Here is a 24780-nt window from a genome sequence, read left to right as displayed (position 1 = left end):
AAACCTTAGAAAAAATAAATAAGAAACGAAAGAGATATATACTCATATAACATTAGTTGGTTTCTAATGTTCCTTTTAGGATAGGCTTTTTTTCCTTTTACAGAAATGATTCTTGTGGCAATTTTTTTTATTTGTTTTACATAAATCTCATAATGTAATGTTATAAGCGAATTATATCATATTCTTACTCTATTTCAAATTACAAAAATTCTTTAATGAAATCTTAAATACATTCAAAAATGTCTTGTGTATTACATTTTCATTTCTTATACATTCCGATACATTGCAACTCGGTTGTAAATGCTAGTTGGTGTCGTTCTCGTATGTCATTAACATTTCTCCAGTTAGTCACTGTACATAGCTAGCTTTGTTTGGATTCGTTGCTAATATTGCTTTTGGTTGCTGGTCCCAAACACACATCACATGCCACATTGGAAAAAGTATATAAACCCTACATTGTGATTTATGAATTGACGAGTAGCAGCCTTTTTGTCCTCAATAATTGGGAATTCTTTTATTTTTATGCATGAAAAATTAATATAAGGATCCATTTACAAATTGAAATTTTGACGTATACACTAGGTCAACAAGGCATGGGGATTTAATTAACATTTACTACTTTGTATTATATCGACCTAATGCATACGCTATAACAAAAATAACTTTTAGCGACATTAAATATTGACACTAATAAAGACTGCTAAATTTTTAAAATCAATGTCGCTAAAGGCTTTAGGGACATATACAAAGAGTGACAGTAAAAATTAAATATCGCTATTTTTGTTGTAATGATATAATATAAATGAATTCATTTTTGTCAGATATTAATAATTAAAACATGTCTCGATCATAGAATGACAAGATTTATGCATGTGCTTGGGATCGTGTATCCCACTAACAACTAATTACATGTTGTCCTCTTCTAAATTATAATTATATACTCTAGTTAGTTTAAATGATAAATCGATTAATATGAAAATAAAACATTTAAGTAATTCGAATATAATGCATTAATAGAGTTTATTTATTTTTATTTATAATTATAATAAAGTTGGTGGCAAACATCAATGCAAAGATGTGATAGGTTTGACTAGCACTAATATTGTGTACATGTGAGTTATATACATATGGAAACAAATTACAATAGTTTATATATATATTTATAGATACCAATTGATATTTCTTTCTTTGTAATATAAACACATCTTTTAGATGCTTCCATTCCCTTTTAACTTTTTGTCTCATTGTTTTTTTTGTATAGCCGCCTGCCAACTCATTATATTTACATATAACTAAAAGCATCTCGACGATTACTTTAACTCAACTGCTCCTTTAATTTGGTCACTTGTGGCTGCGGCACTGTACTAAATTTGGAATATAAATCGTACTTGGATCTATCACAAGGCAACATGTTGTGGAGATTGAATATAGGTTTGAACCGACTAGTTTTGAAATTATAAATATATTATGTTAAATTTAGAAACATAATTATTTCTCAAGAATCTTCTCGTATTTTGATTCCTTAGTGAAAATTTTAGGTATGCGAATATCAGTTGTCAATTAGGGACAAGAGAGTGCATAGTTGTAGGGAGGGTGGAGAAATAATCATTAGGAACAAAAGTAGTAGTAGGTTAGTTATTATCATTATAATAATCACAGTTGTGTGTATAATAATCCAAATTCCACAATTTAAGAGATATTTTGTTGAGGAATGTTCGGACCAAATTAAATAATACTCTATATTTATATCGAATTGATTTACTACGAAATATTTTTTAAATTGTTATCAATTATATCGTGAAAAATGGAGCAAGGCTTTAACGATATAGATAAAAGAGGTCCCATCCCATCATTATGAGGACAAAATCATCATCCTCATACTATATTAGTTTTGACTATCAAACATTTTTGTAATAAAAGCCCAGAAAGTCAATCTCAATCATCATAATAATATTGAGATTTGCAAGGTAACCAACCAATAACGTGCTCGACTAAAAAGGATAAAAATATGACTTTTGAGTTCATTTTTTTCTTCTTCTAAATATACAAAATATGACTGATACTATATGTCAAAAAGTTTTCCCTTAGAAAATGGTAGAGGAAACAGGGGATAGATAGTATAAGAAAACTTGATAACAAGAATTGCTACTTCAGAACTGATGATTATTATAATCCTAATCAACATATAATATACATTTGAAGACAACAATCTGCATTACATGACAAACAACCTAGCTCAGTATATTCTTCCTCTTTTACAAACAGGATAACTGGAGTAGACAAATCAGTCAGTCAGCTACGAAAGCGGTCAAGAAGCTGAAAACAAAGGGGAAGATGTTAGAACCTAGGTAGCATGATACAAAAACTGAAACTTATATCTGTTTGCTGTCAATCATCTAAACCTTCAAGTTACACCATAATGGCCACTAGTTAGCCATGGTCCAGATCAAACATCCATTAATACCTACCTTAGCTTCTTCTTATAGATATAATATAAACTTTGCACATCCATGACTTGGACTTATAAAGTGAGGTTTGCTGGAAGGTTCAAGGCACTACATAACACCAACGTAACGGATTTAATAAATTTCTATTCCCAAAGAGTAGACTATGACATAAATTTGACCGTAACCAAAAAGTGACGCCCTATGGATTGGTATACAATAGTGTTCATTTAACCATTATCATATGTGAGTTTCAAAAATATGGCCATTTATGCGATAAAATCAGGAACCATGGGCACAAATTAACATATAGGAGTGTGATTTGCACAACCCAAAGTATTGAGGACAAAATTGCAACTTCAGACAACCATCAAGGACCACAATCAAAAGAACAAACAAACAAACATGACCATAGCCAAAATCAAAATCAGGCATGCCTCTGGACAGTATTTAACACAACCTCCCTCATTTTGGGTGAAAAACTGCAACCACATGTATCAGTTTAATTAAAGGAAAAATGGCTTGAAGGAGCTGCAAAAGCTTTAAATACCCTTCCAGCTCCAATGAAGCCATACCAATTTGAGATAGGCATAAGTATTAACTCACCAGGGCAGGATACTGCAGAATCCATCCAAATACAGGAATCTGGAAAAGAAAAACCTTGATGGATGGCCAGAAACAACTGCAGGGAAAAGATCAAAGTCAAAATCTTATGTTACTCGAGGAAAGACGAATGAGGAGAGATATGAGAGAAGTGTTATCTATCCAAAAGGTGCTCACCCGAAGAGAATAATGCATCCATATATTTCCACAATGATACCCACAACTGGCCAGCGAACAAATATGAGAAAGAGCCCAAGCATAAATGATATTGTGCCCTGGAGTAAAAGAGAAAAAAGACCTAAGATGAAAACTGATGTGATGCAACTTGTTTAGTTTCAGTCAAAGAAAGATACAGAGTAAAAAAACATTTATGTCTTAAGCAAGGTAGACATTGCATGTCAGAGACCCTCCACCCTAGTCTCTCCCTCACATTATAAAGACCATTACTGTCTTCATTTCATTCTAAAACAGTAAAAATTGAGAACATAAGGCATTAAGGTCCAGCAGCGAGATTATAGAAGATAAAAAGGTTGAGAATGCATTGCCTAGAGAATTAATAGCCCTTGAGAGATGGGTTAGAAAGTTTTGTACTAAAGCGGAAGGTTCTAAGCTGTTAACTTCTTGTTAGAATCTGTGCGTCCACTATCAGTCAATGGACCAGGTCCCTTGACACACAAATAAGGATATAGCAGAAAGTAAATGCAGTTTAACAACAGAGGAGTTTTACGTGGAAACCTCCTTGCTCAAGGGAGTAAAACCACGACCTGTCTCACAGGATTTTCACAACCGTTTCACTAATCTTCACAAGCAAAAGGAAATCAGTTACACAACTTTCTGTACTTTCTCCAGCTGGCAGTCAACGAACGATTCAGATTGAGAACAGGGTACCTTCACAAGGTCCCTGAGTTTGTTACATCATCAAAACTACAAATAACACTTCTGAAACATTAACGCAAGTATCATGCAGAACCACATAGAAGAGAAGCTCTCGGCAATTCCCCTCCCTACTTTTTTTTTTTTTTTATCTATGGTGGGGTTCAAACCCCTGACGTGCTTTCTACCGGTACTTTTTCGGAAAGAGCTAAGCGATTTAACTTAAGCCTAGTTGTCATGACCACAAGAAATGGAAATTAAGCCACCTAAAGCTCTATATCATAGACTACAGATGGAAGATACATTATCTACCTAGCTCAAAAGAAATAAGTCGAACTAACAGGGAGCAATAAGAACACTTCAGTGGGGTTTGTAACTGATCAAGTAAAGAAGAAGTTGGAAACAAATTAATAGCTAAACTGTTAGTTCGATATGTAACTATCTTAAGTTGCATTTGTGGGAACCAGAAACATCTGTGGAAGATGTAATTTATAAATTACAGAATGTCAATACATCTGGGAGATATGCAGAGGTGATAAGACTTGACATGGCCCAATTGCAGCTTACTAAGATTATGACCCTAGATAGGGAGATATGGAGGTCGCAATTAGGATAAAGGTTAGTAGGTAGTCGAACATTGTCTAGTTCCCTTATCAGTTTTATTATTATTGCTTTCCTGCTATCTTATTCTTCGATCTTAGTATTACCTGTTGTTTCCTTTCATTCAATTATCATATTAGTTGTTGTTGCTACTATTCTCTTCTTTAGATTCTAGCTATTGATATGCTTCTTCAGATTCTTAGCTACTATCCTTTTTTGATGTGCTATACTTGAGACAAGGGTCTATCAGAAACTTTATCTTCACAAGGTAGGGGTAAGGCCTAGTACACACCACCCTCCCCATACCCCACTTATGGGATTATACTGGGTTTGTTGTTACTGTTGTTGTTGCAATACATATGGGAGATTGTGAGCATTGAACCTTTTTACTCTTTCCTTTACTAAAACAAGAAGTTTATTTTGCCTCACAAAAGAGTAATGGAGCCTCTCCGTTTCGAATAAAAGAGGACCCCTTTTATTTATTATCCTTTATATAGAATCTTAGTCTAGTTTTTTAATTTTTTTTTATGTAGAATTTAGATATTTGTTATAATTAATTGTTTGTTGGACCCATCAAATCAGTTTATGTAGAATTTAGATATTTGTTATAATTAATTGTTTGTTGGACCCGTCAAATCAGTTAATGGAAAAACGGATTATTCCTTTGTTTTTGGAAGACCCAATCACATAATTCCATTATCTCCCCTCTAAGCCTTCTATTTCATCTGCTATTTTTTAGGAATAAAAAAGAATACACAGATAGAGTACAAAATAGACTTCTTTTTATTAAATTAAACAAAATTATTATTAAAACTAATAAAAGAAACCTTTGAATCACTTAATATATATATACCTGATATATCTCTTAGTAACTAGACATTTTTATATTAACAATCTTTTCCTAGAGTAGTAGAAGGTTTGCCTTGGAAGCCTTTCATTCAGTATATTTTAAGACATAATGAGTTAAAATTTTGTGCTCTTATCATCCCTTAAAGGATGCTTTTGTAAAATTTTGGAGCATTTAGGAGACACAATTATCACGGTTTGCTCCTTTGAGACCTATTCTTGAACTTCTTAATTTTCCTTCTTCAGTATTTTTTTATGTAGAAAGGAAAAATGAAACTTTGGCTCTGAAGACAAATTGAAAATCAATCTAAAAAGACAACAAAATAACCTCGTGCTAGAGAGCAACTAGTATACAGAGTCGCATTTAAGCCACATCGCGACATTGTGTTCGAATTTAACAATCAAAGCTTTAGCAATGCCTAAGGATTAGTTATTGCAACAAGCATGATACATGCTAAATCGATCACATGGAAGAGATAAACCTGGTAGATCTATTAAACTACTCCACAGAAATATGAGATTGCTCTTATATACAGAAAATTGCTAATGCAAGCAGCAGAAAATGTTATTACTACGCATTGAGTGAATTATAACAGGATTACAGGACAAAAGGATGTATTCCTCACAAATGCTCCTACCTTGTAGTTTACTTTGAAGAGCTGTAATGTAGAACGCAAACCCAACAGAAGTGCTACACCTGCTAACAAAAGTATCTAGGACAAGATAAGAAGAAGAAATTAGTTGTTAGTTTCATAAATCAAGATAACTACAGATTACTTACATTTGCCAGCGCAAGCAAACCCCTGTCGAAGAACAACATTATGGCAAGAAAAGTGAAAAAGATGCCAAATCCAATGAGACCTAACCCAACCTCTGCAAGGTTTATAAAATTTTCAAGGTGAGATGCCAAACTATATTAGTAAACAGAGTGCATTTATGGCTCTTGGAAGATAAAGTTTATCATAAGAGCATGCAAATTGAGCACAAAAAGAAATCTGCTTACTTTTTTGTTCATCTAATTCATATGTCATCTCGCTGCTAGTGTGTCTCTTTCTGAAATCAGAGTTGCAATATCTTCCTAAAAAATGATTAGCATAAGAATATATATATGTATATGTAAAAGTAGACTTCGAATTTAAGTTATAGTAGTTACCACTAATTCATTACAGCAGAAAGTCAGCCACATGTATTGAGTTCAGATGGGATCGGCCAAATTAAAGCACCTCATTCTCTTTCTTGTTTATTTTACCAAAGTAAAACATTAGCATACCATCTTTTCTAAAACTAAAAATTCATGCATAACTTTTTCTCTGTTTTCTTTCTACATTCAATTTATTTAAGATTTTTTGGGGGAGGAAATGGACTTTTAGGTATAAAGACATTCCAAGTTCCAATTTTTGGATTTTGCATACTAATCTGTCATCGACAAACAAAATTAGAAAAAAATAAAATTAAAATGGGCGATTTGATTGTAGGTGAAGAAGAGAAAATTACCACTTAGATTCACCACCTTCTCTCAACAATTCAGATGGGTTCCCCGCAAATGATATTCAGCTGCGCTCTTACTCTTGTTTTTCTTCTTTTCTAAGCACAACCTAACTTTTTCCTCTTTTTTTTTGTTCCAATTAAATTTGTTTTTATCTTTTATGAAAGCTGTTTCTAGTTGCAAGGTTGTTGTATGTGTTTCTTGAATGGTCTAGGTCTAAAAATATTATTTTTATAATTCATTTCATCGATTTCATTGAATCCTCGTCACTAGCCACAATTAGTTTTAGATTTATTAGAAAAGTTTTGGTTGGTGTTTGAAGAAGAAAATGTGGTAACGTTATAATTGTATTTAAAAAAAATAAATAAAGTACCTAGTTTCTAAAAGATATTTTTGGGCAATACCTTTAATCTGAACAAAAGGGCTGAAATTTACAAGGAATAGAAAATCATTGATCATTTTTCTTGTGTCTAAAAACATCATCCAAAATCAAATAACTTTGCAGTGAAAAGTAGGAATTCAACGACATGGTGAAACTCGATCGTGAAATACATTCATTTTATCTGACTCCGCTGAAAGAAGAATAAAATTTCAAAATGGAACAAGTAAAATAATATGTCAATGCATAATTGCTCCTTAATTGCTAATCGCAGGAAATTTTAAAAGAGGATATGTCGATGCATAAATTGAAAGATCAACTAAACTCAAGTGTAACATGATGAATAATGACTCCAATGGATCAAGCTGCAAAAAAGGACACCTGACATAGGTGATCCTAAAATTATACACAACTGCCAAACAACCCTGAAAGATGGAATTCTATCCTCTTATCTACAAATGCTAATCCAAAAATATGAACTCTACAACAGATGGTGGGCTAAACAGGCCAACACTATTCACTAGTGTACATTCTATCGCGTAGTCTTTTGATCTTCTTTAGTTTCCCAAATTCACAGCCTTAAGCTTATCTGTATCCACCACCAAATGGTTGTTGGCCATAGTTACCTCTGCCCATCATGGGATTGTAGCCTCCTGGCATGGTAGATCCACCAGTTGGTTGTTGCATTTGTACTCCTTGCCCCATGTCCATTCCCATGTTCATTGGTCTAGCCATCCCCATGCCCATAGGCTGGCTTACTCCATATACTCCAGGAGCACCAACACCTATGCCCATACCAACCCCTGCCATTGGATTTGACAAAGGCCTTAGCGCACCTGCACCAGCACGGCCAATACCAGAACCAGAACCCATTGCTTTACCCATTGTAACAGTTGATGTCACAGGGGTTGTTATACTAGGTTTCTCCATCCTCTTCTCCTTGCGGTTAATAGCATCAAAATCAACTCCAATATCAGCTAAAGGATTTGTCTTAGCTACATACAAAAAATTGCAATGTTATGACGATGAAGAAAAAATAAAAGATACACAAAAAGGCAAAAGCACGATAACCTACATCCAGAAATGTTTAAATTGACCAATCCACGACTCAGTGTATCCGCCCACACGGTAGATTTTGTCTCAAATTTGTCTTTGGCTGGTTGACTGCTGCTGATGGGAGCTGTTGAAACTGGAGTAGAGAGTATGGACATTGACACATTATTTGTTTGATTTTGTGAATATTGAAGATTCATTTGTGAAGGCATATGGGATGCAGTAGCTGCCTGCGCAAGGAAAGATGGTCCAGCAGGAGTTTGACCCATTTGCATTCTAACTGAACTTGTATCTCCCAATCCCGTGTTGTAACCTCCAATGTTAACATTGGTCTGCATAGACTGACCAGCAGCTACTTGAATTTCAGGATGGGGAAAGGAACCCGATGCAAATGGGAAGCCATTAACAGGTGCAAATTGGCCACTTTGCGGACCAAAACCTGTATGTGGTCTTTGGCCAGGTTGAAGCGAATAACCACAAAAATATGGTGAAGAATTGCTCATTTGACCAGTTAACCCAATCTGAGATAAAGGTTGCCCGTGAATAGGAAAGCTAGACTGTGGTAACTGTAAACCAGGTTGAGCTGCAAAACCAGTTGGTGAAGCATCCTGAACATGGGTAGTTGTATAACCTGTTGGTTGTACAGCTAGCCCAGTGTAAGATGGAAAACCTGTCTGCCCTATAAATGGGACACTTGAAATTGCATGGTCACTAGAGGGATGCAGAGAAGGTGAAGGAGCAGAAGGAGGGAGAATATCAGCCAATATATCAATATCATGGTTGGATGTGGACAACTCCTGATGAGCATAATTGGTTGCTGCATATGTTATACTCGGTATATCAGCACACAGTTCAGGACTTAGATTTGAGTTAGGAGGGAACGATTGAGGAGAAATGTTCAGCGGCTGATTTTGAACTGTGTCTGATGTTGGTACGGCTTTGAAAGGACCATCACCAAAAGGGTCCTCAAACATCTGCAAGAAATCTGCATTCGGTAAGTAATGACAATACTTGATTAAACTTTTTTGTATGGGAGGTGTTTCATGCCCTTTGTTAATAAACAGTAGTCCTGGAAGCATTAACCTCAGACGTGGTTGTAGCTGTTGATGCAAGGACTAATGAATTTGAAGAAAATGGATCAGATAAGCAGCCAAGTGGATCCACTTCAGTGCCAATGGAAGTAGTTGGAATAGGATTGTTTGATTGAGCCCTGGCCACTGCTCAGCCAACAATAGAAATTATTAGCTCAGGAAAATTAACTAAAACGTGTTGTGATATGCAATAATAAGAAATTTATAGCAAATTTGAGTATCAAACAGTCCAATATGACATGGAAAATGACCTACCTATGAAGATTTACTTATAAATATGACTAATCAACATATGAAGAAATCCGAATTTTGTATAGAAGCTTCAACATATTTAAATTGCCTCATACTTTGTTATTCCAATTCAAACAAAGAACTCTACATGTGATTGAGCAACTTTTAAAGATTACAAGGGAATAAAGAGGTAAGATTACAATAAGAGAGCAGACGATTGTTTGAGTGAGAAGTGAACCACAGAAGTTCTCTTTCTGGTAAACTGACCATCTTAAATTGAATATTTTTTTCTTCTAGAGAAACTTATCATGTTTTTGAAGACAAAAGGAGGAAGATTTTCATGCTTATTAAAACCAAAGGAGTATATCTATATCAGCATATATATATTTTGCATAGAATTTTCTGTTAAATTTAGTTGTCCTCTGTAGAATGGTTTCTAACTTTACCCAACATGTGCAAAGTATATTTCACGTTCAACAGTTTCTACCACTAGTGACGAAACAATAGAAATTCAAAGAATCAGGTCCTTATCATCAACCACAGTCATAGTACAATAACCTTAAACACGCTTGAGTAACACCTTTCATTGACAGAGATAAGTAGATAACCGACACCACCATGGTTCACACAACAACAAACTAATATACTTGAGCATTAATAACATGTTTGGCTAAGCTGCAGAAATCAACTTATTTGAGATTGCAGTTTTTTTTTGACTAAATCATTTGAGAAATGCTTTTGTTAGTAGTTTGTGTTTGGCCAATATTTCAAAAAACTGTTTTGGATGTCAAATTACGAAAAAGGAAGATACTACTACTACTACTTTTAATTTGGTAAAAGAATTTGATATAGGTAATCTTTTCCAAAACAAATCAAAAGAACTTACTTTTGGGAGAAAATTTCTGTCCGCCTCTGCTAAAAAAGAGCAATTACTTTGAAGAATGGATGTGTTTGGTCAAGCTTTTGGTGAAAAAAATAAACGCTTTTAAGAAAAATAACATTTTTGGCCTTTCAGAAGGTCAGCTAAAGAGGTTATAAGTATATTTGGCCTGTTGATTGTTAAAGTAGGTCCATTTACCTGAAAAAGAAGCCCGAGGATCAAAATCATCAAAGTTCTCAATATCCTTGTTCTCTGGTGGAGTGGACAATGAAGCAGCAACTGGTGCAGGGGCAGGGGTGGCTTCCTTGTTTGGACTTTCAATTGCATGAGGCGAGGAAGCTTTCGGAGCAGATGTTGAAGTTGTTTCCACGTTCCTTTTACAAATGTAAAGTAAAGATCAATATAAAATTTACTGGAAAAGAAAGTTGGGTTAAGAATCTTCTCATACAACTATTACCTCTCACTCTGTCTGGGGCTTTGTGATGCACCAATAGATTCCTCAAAACTGGGAGGTAGATCGAGGTTTTGTTCAGAAAACCTTCTCTCATGTTGCATACCGTTAACACTGAAGTTGAACATGTAAATTTCTTTATAAATGAAAAAAAAATACCCTAATAAGTCTAATGTTGTATATGTGTGTGTACATATCATCTAATGCTACACATACACATTATTTTATCTATAAGGTTTACTTCATACAAGAGAGAAATCATATACAATGTCCAATAACAGAACTTCAGAGAAAAACCAGAAAGAGTCAATAATATCACCTTCCATCTTGAGAGTGATCCTCAGCCCTTGCACCGCTTTCTCTATTAGTCATAGGTAATAGTAACGCATTAGTACTAGTGAAGAAGACCAGAACCTTATCGAATTGATGAAAACTACAAATCAAATTTCAGAATAATGACAGGAATAAGATCATAGGGTGCTCGAAGAGAACCTATTCAGTTTTCTATCAGAATTTGAAAGTTACACTACGTCATAACAAACTATGCCTTCAAAGATCATATGAAAAGGTGAGAAGACAAACCTAGGAGAGTATTGACCATCATCCGTGTTGTCATATCTTGAGTCATTACTGTAGTCATCTACACTCTGACTTGTTCCGACATGATCATCATCTGGGCTACGGTCATCATAACTGCGATCCCCATCATGTCTACCATATTTTTCCTCCTCTCTATAACCCCATTCTATTTCTCTCCCGTATTCATTTCTGTCTCTACAACGTTGTCCTGAAGTTGAATATGAACCAGGTCGATGCATATCACCCCTTGATGTGTTGTGGAATCTATATGAAGATGATGAGAAAAATTGAAGTTAAATCTTATCACTCATTTCAGTTATCAAAATTGTCCATGTGAATGAACCATTTGTTATATATATGTCACCAATTGAAGAAGAGTAGTTACTTGTCCCTGTTGGTAGCTGCCTTTAGGCGGAGTTGTTGTATCTTCTCCTTTTCATTGACAAGAAGAAGAAGAGCCTGAGATTTGTTTCTAATATGGGTTCCTTGATCTTTTCCAGTAGAGTCAATGTATTGAAAATGAGATAACATCTGTGATAAAAGAAGATATTATCTCCCAGATATATGAAAAGAAATTAACAAGAGACTTACAGATATTTGATATGAATGTTCCCTTATTTCATGTATAACACGCTCCGACCCATTGGCTACTAAGTAATCCAGAACAACTAAAGCCTGAAAAAAGATGATAAAGATTTTGTAACATAGAAAATGGGTTTCCAGTATATATATAAGACATGCAAACCTTGTAAACATGGCGCCAATTTTTTGCAGTATCATTGAGACGCTTCCAAATTATAGGCATAATGATTTGGTAGTCATGACTGAAAAATTTGAGTGTTGTTAATAATTAGGAGGAGAAAAGCATAATTATATATAAAGGTTAATTACTAGTTTGTTGAAGCTTGAGCAATATCTGCAAGAAGTGATCCATGAGCACCCCAGGGGTCATTGCTAGTTGCATCAAGCACCTAGCAAAATAAAATATTATAATATATATAGAAGATGTAATATTGTATGTAATGAATGTAACTTACTTTTTGCTCGAGGGAAGGGACCTTTAGAACATTTTTGTTCACCCCTCGCTTGCTGCAATCATTTTAAATTAATTACACATATATACATACATAAGAATCCACATACAGAGGTTTTGGAACTTACAGGTCCCTCACAGTTTGACCCAAGGCCTTTTTCATTTTTCTAAAATTTCACCTGACACAAGAAATTAAACCATAACATTAACAAAATGAAGCATTATATCTTGTTGTTAGTTTTTGAAAAATTCAAAAATTGGTAATACTAATGAATGACATAATATATTAGAGATGAATGAAAAGATAGAGATGTAATAATTAGAACCTGATGGATACTCCTCGCTCCCAATACAAGATCTGATACAACGTAACAAAGAATGGGGAGGGGAAATTAATTAATTTTTTTTGTAAGAGATCAATGACAAGGAGAGGTGTAAGTTGTAACAAAGAATGGATGGATGGATGTGACAAGAGTATTATAATTTCATCTTCCCCTTAATTATATGCCTATTTCTACTAGTATTCATTTTATTAGTATAGTACACGACATATATGTTTTATAATTGAGATAAGTAGAGTAATTATGCACCAACTTCCAATTTAGATTGTCAAAAATGAAAAGAGAATGAGATTTTAATTCTAAACTTTTCAAATAGAAGACATCTTGGCATTCCAAACAAGGATATATAATCGTCAAAGTCCCTTTTCTTCTTATTAGCAAACCACATGATTTCAATTTGCATCGTCTACAACTACTTTTCATCATATGCTTACTAAACATTTATTGACTTTTTTTTAAAATTGCATTCCTTTTATCAATTGTCGGTTTACTATTAGAATTATCATTTTATTGTGCCCTTTTAATTGAAAGAAATGACATTTGATGGTTTGATTTTTTAAAGTATATAAAACACGACGGTCAATTTTTGATTAACTTAATTACCAATTACCATTAATTAATGTTGAAATCAAACAATAAATTAGAAGCCGTAGATAATTCATGCTAAAACCACCCCCTCTTCTTTTTCTCTATCTTATCTTATAAATATGTAATGAGTAATTTTATTTTTAAAAAAATTAAATTCTCTGTTGCTATTAATGTGATAAAAACAATGTATTCATGAGGTGTAATTAATTACACAGTATAAATTTGTTACTTCTTCTCGCATCATCTGTTTTGGCTTTTCGAGTTAAAACATTACTATGTAATAGATAAAGCGTCGCATAGTTTGGTTCAAAATTCAGTCTAGTACTGAATTTATTTTTAAAAAATATGTGTGGCACCACGTCAATGTGACAAATGCCTCCATTTAAAAAAAAATGGCCAGTAATACTTTTTTATATCGATTAGTGTAGTAGTAGAACCTCCGCAAAATTAATGGAAATATCAGGAGTTTTTTCTGTATTATTCCAATGATTTAAGCTTCACGTTCTGAATTGACCTCTACCGTTAAATAGAAATTGCTGAAGATTAAAGTGATATTTGAAAGTTATTTACTATTTCAAGTACACAAGGAAGAAAGAACACTACATGATGTCTTATAACGACCACATTAATAACCTATTTTCCAACCAACAAAGAGGTAGCTAGTTCAAGAGGCTCAAAGTGTCATAACACTTTGGGGTAGAGGTGGTGGCATTGTTTTTGTTGGAAAGTACTAGAGAGTGAACATACTTGCAATTAGGACAACATGGTGATGACTGTGACACTATCACTAATAGATGACAATTTGAACATGGCAATGCTATCATATTGTTGCTCCCACTACTGTTGTGTTTCTTTGAGTAGTAGTCATAATCATGATCATCATCCATTGGAATTGACCTTGATGACATGTTTAGTTCAAGGTCTAGCTTTTGATCCTTTGGCCAATCCCATGTCTTCCTCAGTGTTTTCCTATTTAGGTAATACATTCTTCCTGACTGCAAGTTTGTTGCAAAATAAACATCATTAGTTAAACAAACAAACAAACAAAAAAGTAACGAATTCGATCATCTCCTTGCACCCTATAGTTGCAGTAGTGACAGAGACAGAATTTTTCACCTAGTTCAACATATACTATAAGAAAAGGATTTGACTTTGTATTATATACACTTTAGCTTTGCTACTGACTGATGATATATAGTATCAAAAAGATTTTATATATATGTATGTCGGTGCGTATTATAACTAAAATTTGAAGTGAAAGAAAGGATATAATACTTGAAGATCAAGACATTGCTCCCAATCCAAAGGAAGAGGATCTTTAAGTTGAAGATCAACACTAGCTTGAATCATTTCTTGCTTTCTCTTCATTGGAAGATTAATTTGATGAGATTCATAATTGGCAAGATGAGAAGGAGCCAATGAAAGTTCAGGGAATTCCATGACTATATATTGAGTAGTAGACAATGGTTGTGTTTTATATATGAAGGAAAATTCAAAGTAAATTCTTATATTTTTGTTGGCAGAGGGTCATGCAAGAAGGTGAGTTTACTTAAAAGCTAGTGACCATAAATTGGGTTCATCAAACACATTTAAAGGGTCAGGCCAAACATTTAATGAAACAAGTAGATATATCACTTTAATGCCCCAAAATCCTACTACTACTACTCTCTCATATTGGCATTTAAAATCCCCCCATCTACAGATGAAACATTAAAACCTCAATTTATTGTGCTGTTTCCATTTCAACTATTTCCTTTAATTCACACCCTTTGCCAAAAGTAACATTTATTATTTTCCTAGCCAATATTCATTTATTATTTATCTTTTTTTTTTATACTTATTTTACCCTTATTATGAGTATTATGTAATCCCTTCGTCCTAAAATATAAAGTCTAATCACTTTAGTAAAAATCATGTTCATTGAGAAATCAACATACACAATATATGTAGTTTATTAATCTATTCCTTTTGAATAAATGCTTTTTTTTTTCAACTGAATACTATTAAGAAGATGGATAGTATGAGAATATAGTTAGAAAATATTTTTTAAAAAATAATAATTTGAATTTCTAGGATGACACTTATTTAGGAACAATTTTTTTTTTTGCTAAAATAACACTTATTTTGAACGAAGTTAGTGCTAATTGTTTCATATATATTTTCAATGAGCGACATAACTTGTACTAATTAGATAAAGAAAAATTTAGGGAGCTTCCACCTTTTTGTACCCTTGTGACTAACTCACAATCTTATGATTGGGAGGAAGAAATATCTATCATCTGAACAACTCTCTCGTCTACTAACTAATGCTGATACGGTAAATTTATCATTTCAAATCAAAATATTAAATATATATGGACAAATAAAATATGGTGGATATAAAGTTTGTATCTAATTTTGAAAATCAGTTTAACTACCACCTTCATCTCACATATAGTCCATTCATTAACACACTACAATTAATATCTTAAATTATTAAAGGGATTTTTCTGTATCCCAAACTCATTTATGTATATGTTCATGAGATTAAAATAACAGAAAACCAAAAGATAACTTGAATGAAAAAAGTTAAGTTTTATGCAATGTATAGTGCTGAAAATAAATGGAGTGGTTAATTGAAGGCCTCCATTAGAAAGGTGTGGATTCATTACCCTTTTTTTAGGCATTAAATGGGAGAAAACCATACTAGAACCTTTAAAAAATTGTATGTTTACTAAAATACAAAATCATGTGAATAAGAGAGGTACTTCATGAAATGGAAAAATAATAATTTATACCAATACTAGTGAGGAATGTCCCCAAAAAAATTCAACAAACAACTAATAATATTCAACAAATAACTAATCATAGTAATAATAAAAAAAGTATATGACTAGTTCTCCTCAATTAAATTTGTGATATTTTAGTTTCAATGAAGAAATAATATAGGTAAATATAAACCTTAACTAAAAGCAAGAGATTACTAGACTTAGAGCCTGTTTGGATTAATTTTTTAAAAAAATTATTTTTAAGTTAAAAATAAAAAATTAAACTGAAATGACATATAATAAAAAATAACAAGGACGAAGGCAGAAACTCGTCCATACATACCCTTATAATAGATCATGGTATAATTGAGGAGGCAAAAAAAAAGTTATTCAATATTGATTTATCCTTATATTAAATCATGATATATATATATATATATACTGAGAGTACATTTTTCTGGTACTCCCTATCAATTATCAAGGGAAAGCTCAAGTTACGAAGTTTGGATTTTACTCGAACTTTATATATCACTTTTCTTGTATTCTCTATCAATTATCAAGGGCGAATTCAAGTTATGAAGTTTTTACTCGCTGGTGTATATCTATTGAGAATACAATAAGGTATATAAAAAAAATTACTTCTTATTTTTGTTTTTTCTTTACAAAAAAGCATATAACGTTTTATTTGGTCTTTTTTTTTTATTTATAATTTGAAATTATTATAAATTTTAAATTCTGAGTTGACCTGACCATTTTCATTTTCTTAAATTTGTGAGTATATGTATTTACAACTTTTATGAAATGTTGATTTGCAATTAATGAGAAGTTGGGAGAGTGCAATATGTATATACGAATTTGATTCATTAAAGAGAGATATTATCTACTACTACAACACCTCATTTATTGGTATGTGAACAAAGTACTTGCAGTTATAGCCTGCAAACCTAGTTGGATACTCTTCAATTCCGAAAATTCACATCTTTAGTTAAGATGAAATTATTTGGATTCCTTCAAAATGTCATTTTAGCAAAACAAAACAAATTTGATTTGAAATGGGCCTTGTGGGTTAAGCCTCTTTAAAATCATGTTACTTCTAAGAATATATTAATAAATTGAAATATTTTCTTGTTCATCTTTTTAAATTTTATTCAAAACACTTTAAAATTACTTTAAAGTACCTAAAAATAAGCAATTTATTCATTGTCACCCCCTAATTAAGTTATAGCTCAAGTTGATACATATAGTGATTTCGAATCTCTAAATTATTGCTCATAGTAGCATTTTTGGTCATTCTATTGTTGGTTAATATTTCTAATTTTGCCATATTTGAAGAAATATATTTAACTTGCAATTAGTCGAAAAGTGCATCTTTTAATTTGTGAACAATATTCACAAATTTATCTACTGTTCCACTTGTACATATAATATGTTAAGTTCATATATATATATATATATTTAACGTGGTAATACATTTAATTTCTAAAATAAAAATAAATTAAATATAACATATTTTCGACATAAAAAGAGTAAAAACATACCTCTCAATTATTTAAAAGTTAAACATGCTTCCTTGTTATTGATAAATTATAAAATTGATAAATAGGCGTAAATATTACTAATACCTATTTTTCACCAGGTCCACCATAATACATCAAATCAGGAATAGTGGAGACATTATACAAATGACTATCGGATAAAAATGTGGACAATTGACTTTCTAGACGATCACCTCTATAACCTAAAAGTGTCATATTTTTGCAAAATGCATCATGACTAATGTTTTCGATAGGGAAAAAACTTGAACCCATGGGAGGTTCGAGTATTCCCGGTGGACTACATACCACTCCACCCCATTCAACTCTCGTTGCAAAATATGCAAAATCGTTATCAAATACTTCTCGAGGCCAAAAACCAAATGGTGTATTAGACTCCGTAGAGAACAACCACCAATTTCCATTTTCTTGATCCTACATAGTTTCAATTATGATTATATTAGCAAATAAGAGTCGTCGATAAATATATAAAAATATAATATTTAGAAAGGAAGGAAAAAAAATACCCAATTTATCGAAAGCCCTATATCAGATATATTCCCTCCACGTTGTGAAACGGGTTCAAATACTCCATCTATAGGTATTTGTGTGTTTAGGAGAACAAATCCAGGACATATACAACCACTAGTTTTACCATCCTGAAAAATTCAATATGAATTAAAAAAATTATAATATGGTTGAAGAATTGAGCAATTGAAATTAATTATATATGAAATGCTAACCGTGAAATGTATGAATAGCCTAGTTAAGTTGTCACCATACAAGGCAGGGTCAACCTAAATCAGTAAGTGAAATGGATGTGACTCACTTCTCTACAATATAATAATACAAAAAGTTTTTCGCTTACCCTCCAACCGACTTGTATAACATTTTTTTTCTTAATCATTTTTAATCGACATGCGCTATGTTGTTCACCTTCGACGCGAGGATTATAGACATTAGTTATTACCCCAGCTCCACCAAATTTGTTATCGGGAGAGTCTTCAGTATGAAGGATTGCAAACTATATAAATATACAAATAAGCATAAGTTAAATTTGAGAATTCTTTCCAAAGATATAGGATTAATTTAAACATATTTCAAATCTAGATGATATGTACCTTGTACCCTTTTATAGGTTTTTTTCTCTGCAAAAGTAAGGTAATAGTATAAGATATATTATTATTATAATAAAATGCTAAATTTAATTTGTGATGACAATGAATTTTTAGTGGTTTGTTTTAAAGTGATAATATAAAGTAGCAATGATAAATAGTGAAACATGACTCATCAAATTCATTTTTTTGAACTTAAAAATAAATAAATATATACTATCTTACACGATTGAGTAAATTGTTGAACGTCACATCTTCTGATGGAGGCATAAGTTTATGTCTAATGAGATCTTCTTTGGTGATCCTTCTGATAGGAACGGTTCCAACTGGACATCCTTTATCGGATAATCTAATTTTTGATAATTTGTAATTACTTGTTGATGTAGTTGAAATGCTCTCTATCATAGAATATGATGGTTTCATCTGTTTATTCAAATTTTCTTTGATAAATTACTACTCATTTTAAGATTTAATGATAAAAATTGATTGTAAATAAGATATCACATATTAAGGACAAACCTGAGGATGGTAATTATGATTCTTTAATAAAGGATGATCAAATGCAGGTTGTTTATAGAAATCCACACAATCATATATATCGCCATATTTAGTCTGTTAATAAATAAAACAAAATATTACTGATTAACGTTATATTAGAAAGACAAAGAGTATTATAAACCTTTTTTGGCTATTGAGACACAATTTTCAAACCTTAATGGTTTTAATTGGAGGTTTATTTAGGACTTCTAGTTGCTTCTCCAACTCCAAATTATCTTCTTGTTTGGACAACTTTGTTCCTCGTACCCCATCATAACTCAGACATAGGAAGACCATTAACAAAAAATGATCTATGATCCTTTGATTCATCATCATTTTCTACATATATAAACAAAAAACAAATTCATCCAAAAAATAAAAAAATATATCATAAATATGAGGATATTAATAATCTTTTTGCTGATATATGATATCATAAAATTGACCATATATCACTTACTTGATTCACCAAATTTCTTGATGTTGAATTTTTCTAGCAACTCTTGACTAGACTACTGATTTTATACTTAATTGGATTACATTAGAGAAATTAATTCAGAGATTCACCGTATAGGATATGATTTACTTACTAAAAAGATTATCAAATACTTTTCTGTTTTTATATTCTTGCTTTTTTGGAGGAAAAAGTGTGAACAAATTTAGAGTCTGTTTGGCATTGTTGTTAGGAGGTGAAAAATGCTTCAATATTTTTTTCCCCCAAAAATTAGTGTTTGACAAATTTTTAATTCTTTTAAATGAAAGCAGAAACAGTTTTTCTGCTATCGAGAAGAAGCTAAATGTTTATGTTTCTTAAAAAAGCAGAAGCAAAGAATTATTTCTTGAAAATTAAAATACCCCTCTCATATATACATATTCACCAATATATCCAGAGACGGACCTAGAGTTTGTAAAAAATTATGTTGTATATTTAAGGTATTTTTAAGAATTTTTATATTTATATATTGATTTTGAAGTTTCTGAATACAAAATTAGAGGTTGGCTTAGTGTTGGAGGGGTTCAAACCTCAAATCTTTAGCACTACTCTTTTTTTTCCGAACTCTCTTAATGAAAATCTTAGATCCGCCACTGAATATATCTCTTATTAATTAATTAGCATAACCCATTAATTTGGTTAAGTTTCACACAAGAATTTTATTTTTTATTTTTATATAATAATTCTTATTATTTTATATTTGTATATCATTAGTAAAAAACACAACTTTTTGTTTCAAAAGCCCTTTTTTTAAAAATTATTTTTGAAAAATGCTTCTAAAAATAGATATTGTGTGATAAGGAGAATAATTATTTAATTAATGTGAACAAATATTTGGATTTTTTTCTATTTAATTGGATATTAATTGATTGACCTCTAGAAAAGAAAAGTTCATGAAGTCAAATTTTATATTAATAAAACTCATCAATGAGTTATGGTAATTTATTATTAAGTCATTAAATGTTTGTGTTGTTTAGTTTTTTGGATTGGTGAGTTTTCCCTTTGTGCATTTGTGAGGTAATAATGTCACAACGAATCTTTCTCAATTTGATATGAACAACTTATGCTTTTTTATTCTATGACTTAAATATGTCTAATTATTAATTAATTAAAATGTATGATTTGTCCAGTATGTGAAAAATATGTTATACTGGACCATTTAGAAAACTATATTATCATCAAACATGATCTACCATCATAAATTTAGCATAATATTAAAGTAATTAAGTGGTAAAATGCTTATTAATATGGTAAAAAAGAGAGGCCCTTTTATCAATTGCTTCTCTTAATAATAATGACATTCTTTATGGGCCCTCTCCTATGTATCATTTTAAATTAATTTTTATCACATTTGATGTTATACATGGTTTTTCTGTTAAACTATCATCAATATTAAAATTGATACGGTCCTGTATGATAATTCCTTTTACTAGCTAGTGAAGTTTTAGCTTCTAATTAGTAAGATAATGATAAATCTACCTACAATAATTTTGTATCAAATGTCCATTAACAATTAAAAAAACACTTTATACATCCATTTGTTTGCTCATTTAATTATAATCAATTCGTATAGTATGTTTGTAGTTAGTTATTATTTGTATCTCTTATATCATAGCTCAGAGACTATCTAAACATTCATCTTATTGGTGAGGTCGATTCGATTCAATTATTATCACATATCTCCTTTTAATAATATCCTCACACGATGAAAGAGGATCTTGACAACACATACAAAGATTAATCAAATCATATATGTAGTGCTGCAAATTACTCAAAACAACATAACTTTGAAAAAAGTAAAAAGAAAAAAATGGATGTCCTAAATGCACGTACGTTACATATTGTATTATTGAATTAATAATTAGATTTCACCAGGTCCACCATAAAGGATGGTATGATTATAATCAACACCTGGATAATTAGGAACATCAACAGCAACATACAACATAGGAGTTGTTGAAAATGTTGGCAACTTAGAACCTAATAGATCAATGTTTTGACCCTTGTCATTTAAGAGTGTAATAACTCTACAATATGCATTGACTGCTGTACTTCTCATAAGAGGGTAAAGCCCTGAACCCATTGGTGGTTCAAGCACCCCAGCTGGACTATACACAACTCCACCCCATTCAACTGTTGTTGCAAAATTCTCAAAATCATCAAAAACTTCTTTTGGCCAAAAACCAATTGCTACATTGTCAATCAATAGCCACCAATTCCCTTTCTCTTGATCCTATAAACAAAATTTTTGAACATGGTCAGAGATATGTAATATTGGTGCTTCTACTTGAGGTCTATATATATATATATGTTGCCTAAATCCTTTCTCACTAATGCGTGTCGAATCCTTCAAAAGTATCATGTGTCAGATCCTTCACATGATGATGTGTCAGATCCTTCTAACAAGATAATCATTCTTTTTTTTGAAGGATCTGATATACGACCATAATGATATTTTGAGTAACATTTGATATAAACTAAGATTGGAACATATCAATAACTAAAGAAACAACATACAAATACTGAAAGCTTTTTTATATTTATATATAAATAAAGGAAGAAAAATTACCCATTTTATCTGAAATGCCATGTCATAGAGTTTCCCATTAATGCTGGAAGTCTGATTAAATGGTTGACCCAAAGTGATTTGTTGATTTACAATTATAAAGCTAGGACATAACAAATCGAAACAAGAATTTGTACCATCCTGAAAAATATAGGATGATTAATTTGAGGGACAAATCTTAAGAAATTATACAATATTACTAGTTGGAGACTTACATCGAAATGTATGAATAATCTAGTTCTGTTATCGCCATATAGAGTAGGATCAACCTAACAAAGTAAAATGAAAAATAGTTATTATATATATAGGCACCAAGGAAAATATGTATATATAATTGATCCAACTTACTCTCCAACCCGTTTGTATAATATTTTTTCCTTTAATAAGTTTCAAGCGACATGCACTATGTTGTTGACCTGTACTACGCGGATTATATATAGCAGCTATCATCGAAGCTCCACCAAACTTGTTATTTGGATTGTCCTCTGTTGAAACAATAGCCAGCTGAAAAGAATAATTACTATAAATTATTCTTCATAAAGAGAACTTAGGATCCATGACTTAATTATTTTCAATTTTGTGATTTAATTTGCATTATTTAAAAAAATCTATATATAAAGATAGGTAGTAATATTTACTTACCTTGTACCCTTTCAAAGGTTTAATCCTCCTTGATTTGGAATCATTGAAGTTGGCCCTCTGTGCAAAAGTAAGATAATGTTACAAGAGATGTTATATTTATATATATATATATATAATTTTGCTATATGAACATTTTGAGTATTAATTGGAAAAACTAAATATCAATTGAAACAACAAAAATCTTACATTAGCAAGTGGAGGATCGACAACGCGAACGTTGCCTTCTGGTGGCGGTAAAAGCTTTTGTCTAATAACATCTTCTTTAGTGTATCTTCTAATCGGAACTGTTCCAACAGGACAACCTTCGTCAGATAATCCCATTTGCTGCAACGTAGAACTTCTCGATGCAGTTGGAATACTCCCTTTCGTTAACAAAGAGGGCTTCATCTGTTCATCCAATAAAATTTTCAATGATTGTTCATTATAAAATTTAATGGTTAGAGGATGTATCGGTGACCTGGGGATGGTAATTGTGATTCTTTAATAAAGGATGATCAAATCCAGGTTGATCGTAAAAATCCACACAATCATATACATCACCATATTCAGTCTGTAAAATTTTCAACACAATAAATAAATTGTTGTTTAATTTATATACACATCAAATTAAAATCGTAGCAAGCTATATACCTTAATCGTTTTAATTGGAGGCTTATTAAGGATTTTTGTGCCTCGAACCCCTTCATAGTTCATCAAACATAGAAAGAGTAGAAGCAAAAAATGTTGTATAATCCTTCGATTCATCACCTATATAAGAAAGTTTCACGCAAACATTATAAATTAATACACACAACACAATTATTATATTGATAAAATGAAATATTAGATGCATACATATATTAATAAATTAATTTAAAAATTATAAAATTAAATAAATTACGAACCACTAGTACTTGATTCACCAAGGGTCTAGACTCTAGAGGTTGAATTTTGCTAACAATTTTTGCCTATGATACCATCATGAAGGTTCTATATACTTTGAATTAGAAGTGTATGTATTAAGCAAATCTGATTATAATTATATATTTACTGTATATAGAAGTATTTAAGATTGTCAAATATATTTTATATTCTTTCTTTTTGTGTAGGGAAAAAGTGTAAAAAAAATTAAATGTAGTGTCCATATATAATTATTAATTAGTTAATTACCTAAAGGAGGGGATTATATTTAGCTAAAGTGGGGAAGTACGGTTTAATTTTGAAGATTTTTTTTTCTTTTCATTTAATGGATATGATGAGCTCTAGCAAAATAGGGTAGTTCAAATTGACTAAAATTCAGTGATGGTTATTTTGGTAATTTCGCTCTATTAATCTTTAAAAAATTTTCTATTTAGAGTTCGTTTGAATTGACTTTAAAAAAGGTAATACTTTTAGTTAAACTTAAACGACTTTTAAGTCAATTTTTCTTTTTAAATGTAGGGAAAAGTTTTACTTTTGACTTTTAAACTTTTTTTAAAAGTTTTTTTTTAAAATTTATCTAAAAAGGACTTAATGACATGTTTAATCAATTATTAAGTCAATTCAAACGGACTCTCTTTTCGAGAGACAAAATCATGAATAGTTTTCTGATTTCCAGATATAATTACTGTGTTTATTGAATTGTGAAGTTCTCGATATATATACTGTTTTTATTAAATTGTGAAGAGATTTATATTAAGTTTTGGTACCCT

At 31.5% G+C, this 24780-nt stretch overlaps 5 protein-coding genes across 8 annotated transcripts; all 5 read right to left on the bottom strand.

The window, feature by feature from the left end:
- Window positions 1–2009: 2009 nt before the first annotated feature.
- LOC107031094 (vesicle transport protein GOT1) lies at window positions 2010–7140 on the bottom strand. 3 transcript variants are annotated; one of them, XM_015232313.2, is made up of 8 exons: window positions 6861–7140; window positions 6520–6601; window positions 6370–6444; window positions 6148–6239; window positions 6005–6079; window positions 3225–3322; window positions 3051–3126; window positions 2010–2316 (listed from the first exon to the last, which is right to left on the bottom strand). In XM_015232313.2, the coding sequence occupies exons 3-8, from the start codon at window positions 6395–6397 to the stop codon at window positions 2293–2295; spliced, it is 393 nt and encodes a 130-aa protein (XP_015087799.1). In that variant the 5' UTR covers window positions 6398–6444; window positions 6520–6601; window positions 6861–7140; the 3' UTR covers window positions 2010–2292. The 3 variants fall into 3 exon arrangements, with proteins under 3 accessions (XP_015087799.1, XP_015087800.1, XP_015087798.1); XM_015232314.2 differs by having other exon boundaries at window positions 6520–6597; XM_015232312.2 differs by lacking the exon at window positions 6520–6601 and having other exon boundaries at window positions 6861–7138.
- A 384-nt stretch (window positions 7141–7524) lies between these two features.
- Window positions 7525–13008, bottom strand: LOC107029798 (clathrin interactor EPSIN 2). 2 transcript variants are annotated; one of them, XM_015231242.2, is made up of 14 exons: window positions 12876–13008; window positions 12678–12728; window positions 12554–12605; window positions 12408–12487; window positions 12262–12340; window positions 12108–12191; window positions 11902–12047; window positions 11520–11780; window positions 11257–11298; window positions 10944–11051; window positions 10685–10860; window positions 9368–9501; window positions 8307–9258; window positions 7525–8226 (listed from the first exon to the last, which is right to left on the bottom strand). In XM_015231242.2, exons 2-14 carry the CDS (start codon window positions 12710–12712, stop codon window positions 7817–7819), a joined length of 2559 nt encoding a protein of 852 aa, XP_015086728.1. In that variant the 5' UTR covers window positions 12713–12728; window positions 12876–13008; the 3' UTR covers window positions 7525–7816. The 2 variants fall into 2 exon arrangements, with proteins under 2 accessions (XP_015086728.1, XP_027775297.1); XM_027919496.1 differs by lacking the exons at window positions 12262–12340; window positions 12408–12487; window positions 12554–12605; window positions 12678–12728; window positions 12876–13008 and having other exon boundaries at window positions 11902–12007.
- Window positions 13009–14015: 1007 nt separating this feature from the next.
- Window positions 14016–15042, bottom strand: LOC107030559. The gene is made up of 2 exons (XM_015231829.2): window positions 14754–15042; window positions 14016–14473 (listed from the first exon to the last, which is right to left on the bottom strand). Exons 1-2 carry the CDS (start codon window positions 14916–14918, stop codon window positions 14138–14140), a joined length of 501 nt encoding a protein of 166 aa, XP_015087315.1. The 5' UTR covers window positions 14919–15042; the 3' UTR covers window positions 14016–14137.
- A 2805-nt stretch (window positions 15043–17847) lies between these two features.
- On the bottom strand, window positions 17848–19745 carry LOC107030501. The gene is made up of 7 exons (XM_015231769.1): window positions 19584–19745; window positions 19392–19484; window positions 19098–19295; window positions 18728–18781; window positions 18501–18554; window positions 18285–18416; window positions 17848–18192 (listed from the first exon to the last, which is right to left on the bottom strand). The coding sequence occupies exons 1-7, from the start codon at window positions 19743–19745 to the stop codon at window positions 17848–17850; spliced, it is 1038 nt and encodes a 345-aa protein (XP_015087255.1).
- Window positions 19746–21726: 1981 nt separating this feature from the next.
- LOC114074089 lies at window positions 21727–23827 on the bottom strand. Its single transcript, XM_027912013.1, has 8 exons — window positions 23741–23827; window positions 23568–23660; window positions 23297–23497; window positions 23111–23167; window positions 22817–22972; window positions 22684–22737; window positions 22472–22609; window positions 21727–22135 (listed from the first exon to the last, which is right to left on the bottom strand). The coding sequence occupies exons 1-8, from the start codon at window positions 23801–23803 to the stop codon at window positions 21764–21766; spliced, it is 1134 nt and encodes a 377-aa protein (XP_027767814.1). The 5' UTR covers window positions 23804–23827; the 3' UTR covers window positions 21727–21763.
- Window positions 23828–24780: the final 953 nt, after the last annotated feature.

The sequence above is a fragment of the Solanum pennellii genome, chromosome 9, assembly GCF_001406875.1.
Source record: "Solanum pennellii chromosome 9, SPENNV200".
NCBI classification, from domain to species: domain Eukaryota; kingdom Viridiplantae; phylum Streptophyta; class Magnoliopsida; order Solanales; family Solanaceae; genus Solanum; species Solanum pennellii.
Note: the sequence above shows the minus strand (reverse complement) of the source record. Positions and strands in the feature narration are given on the sequence as shown.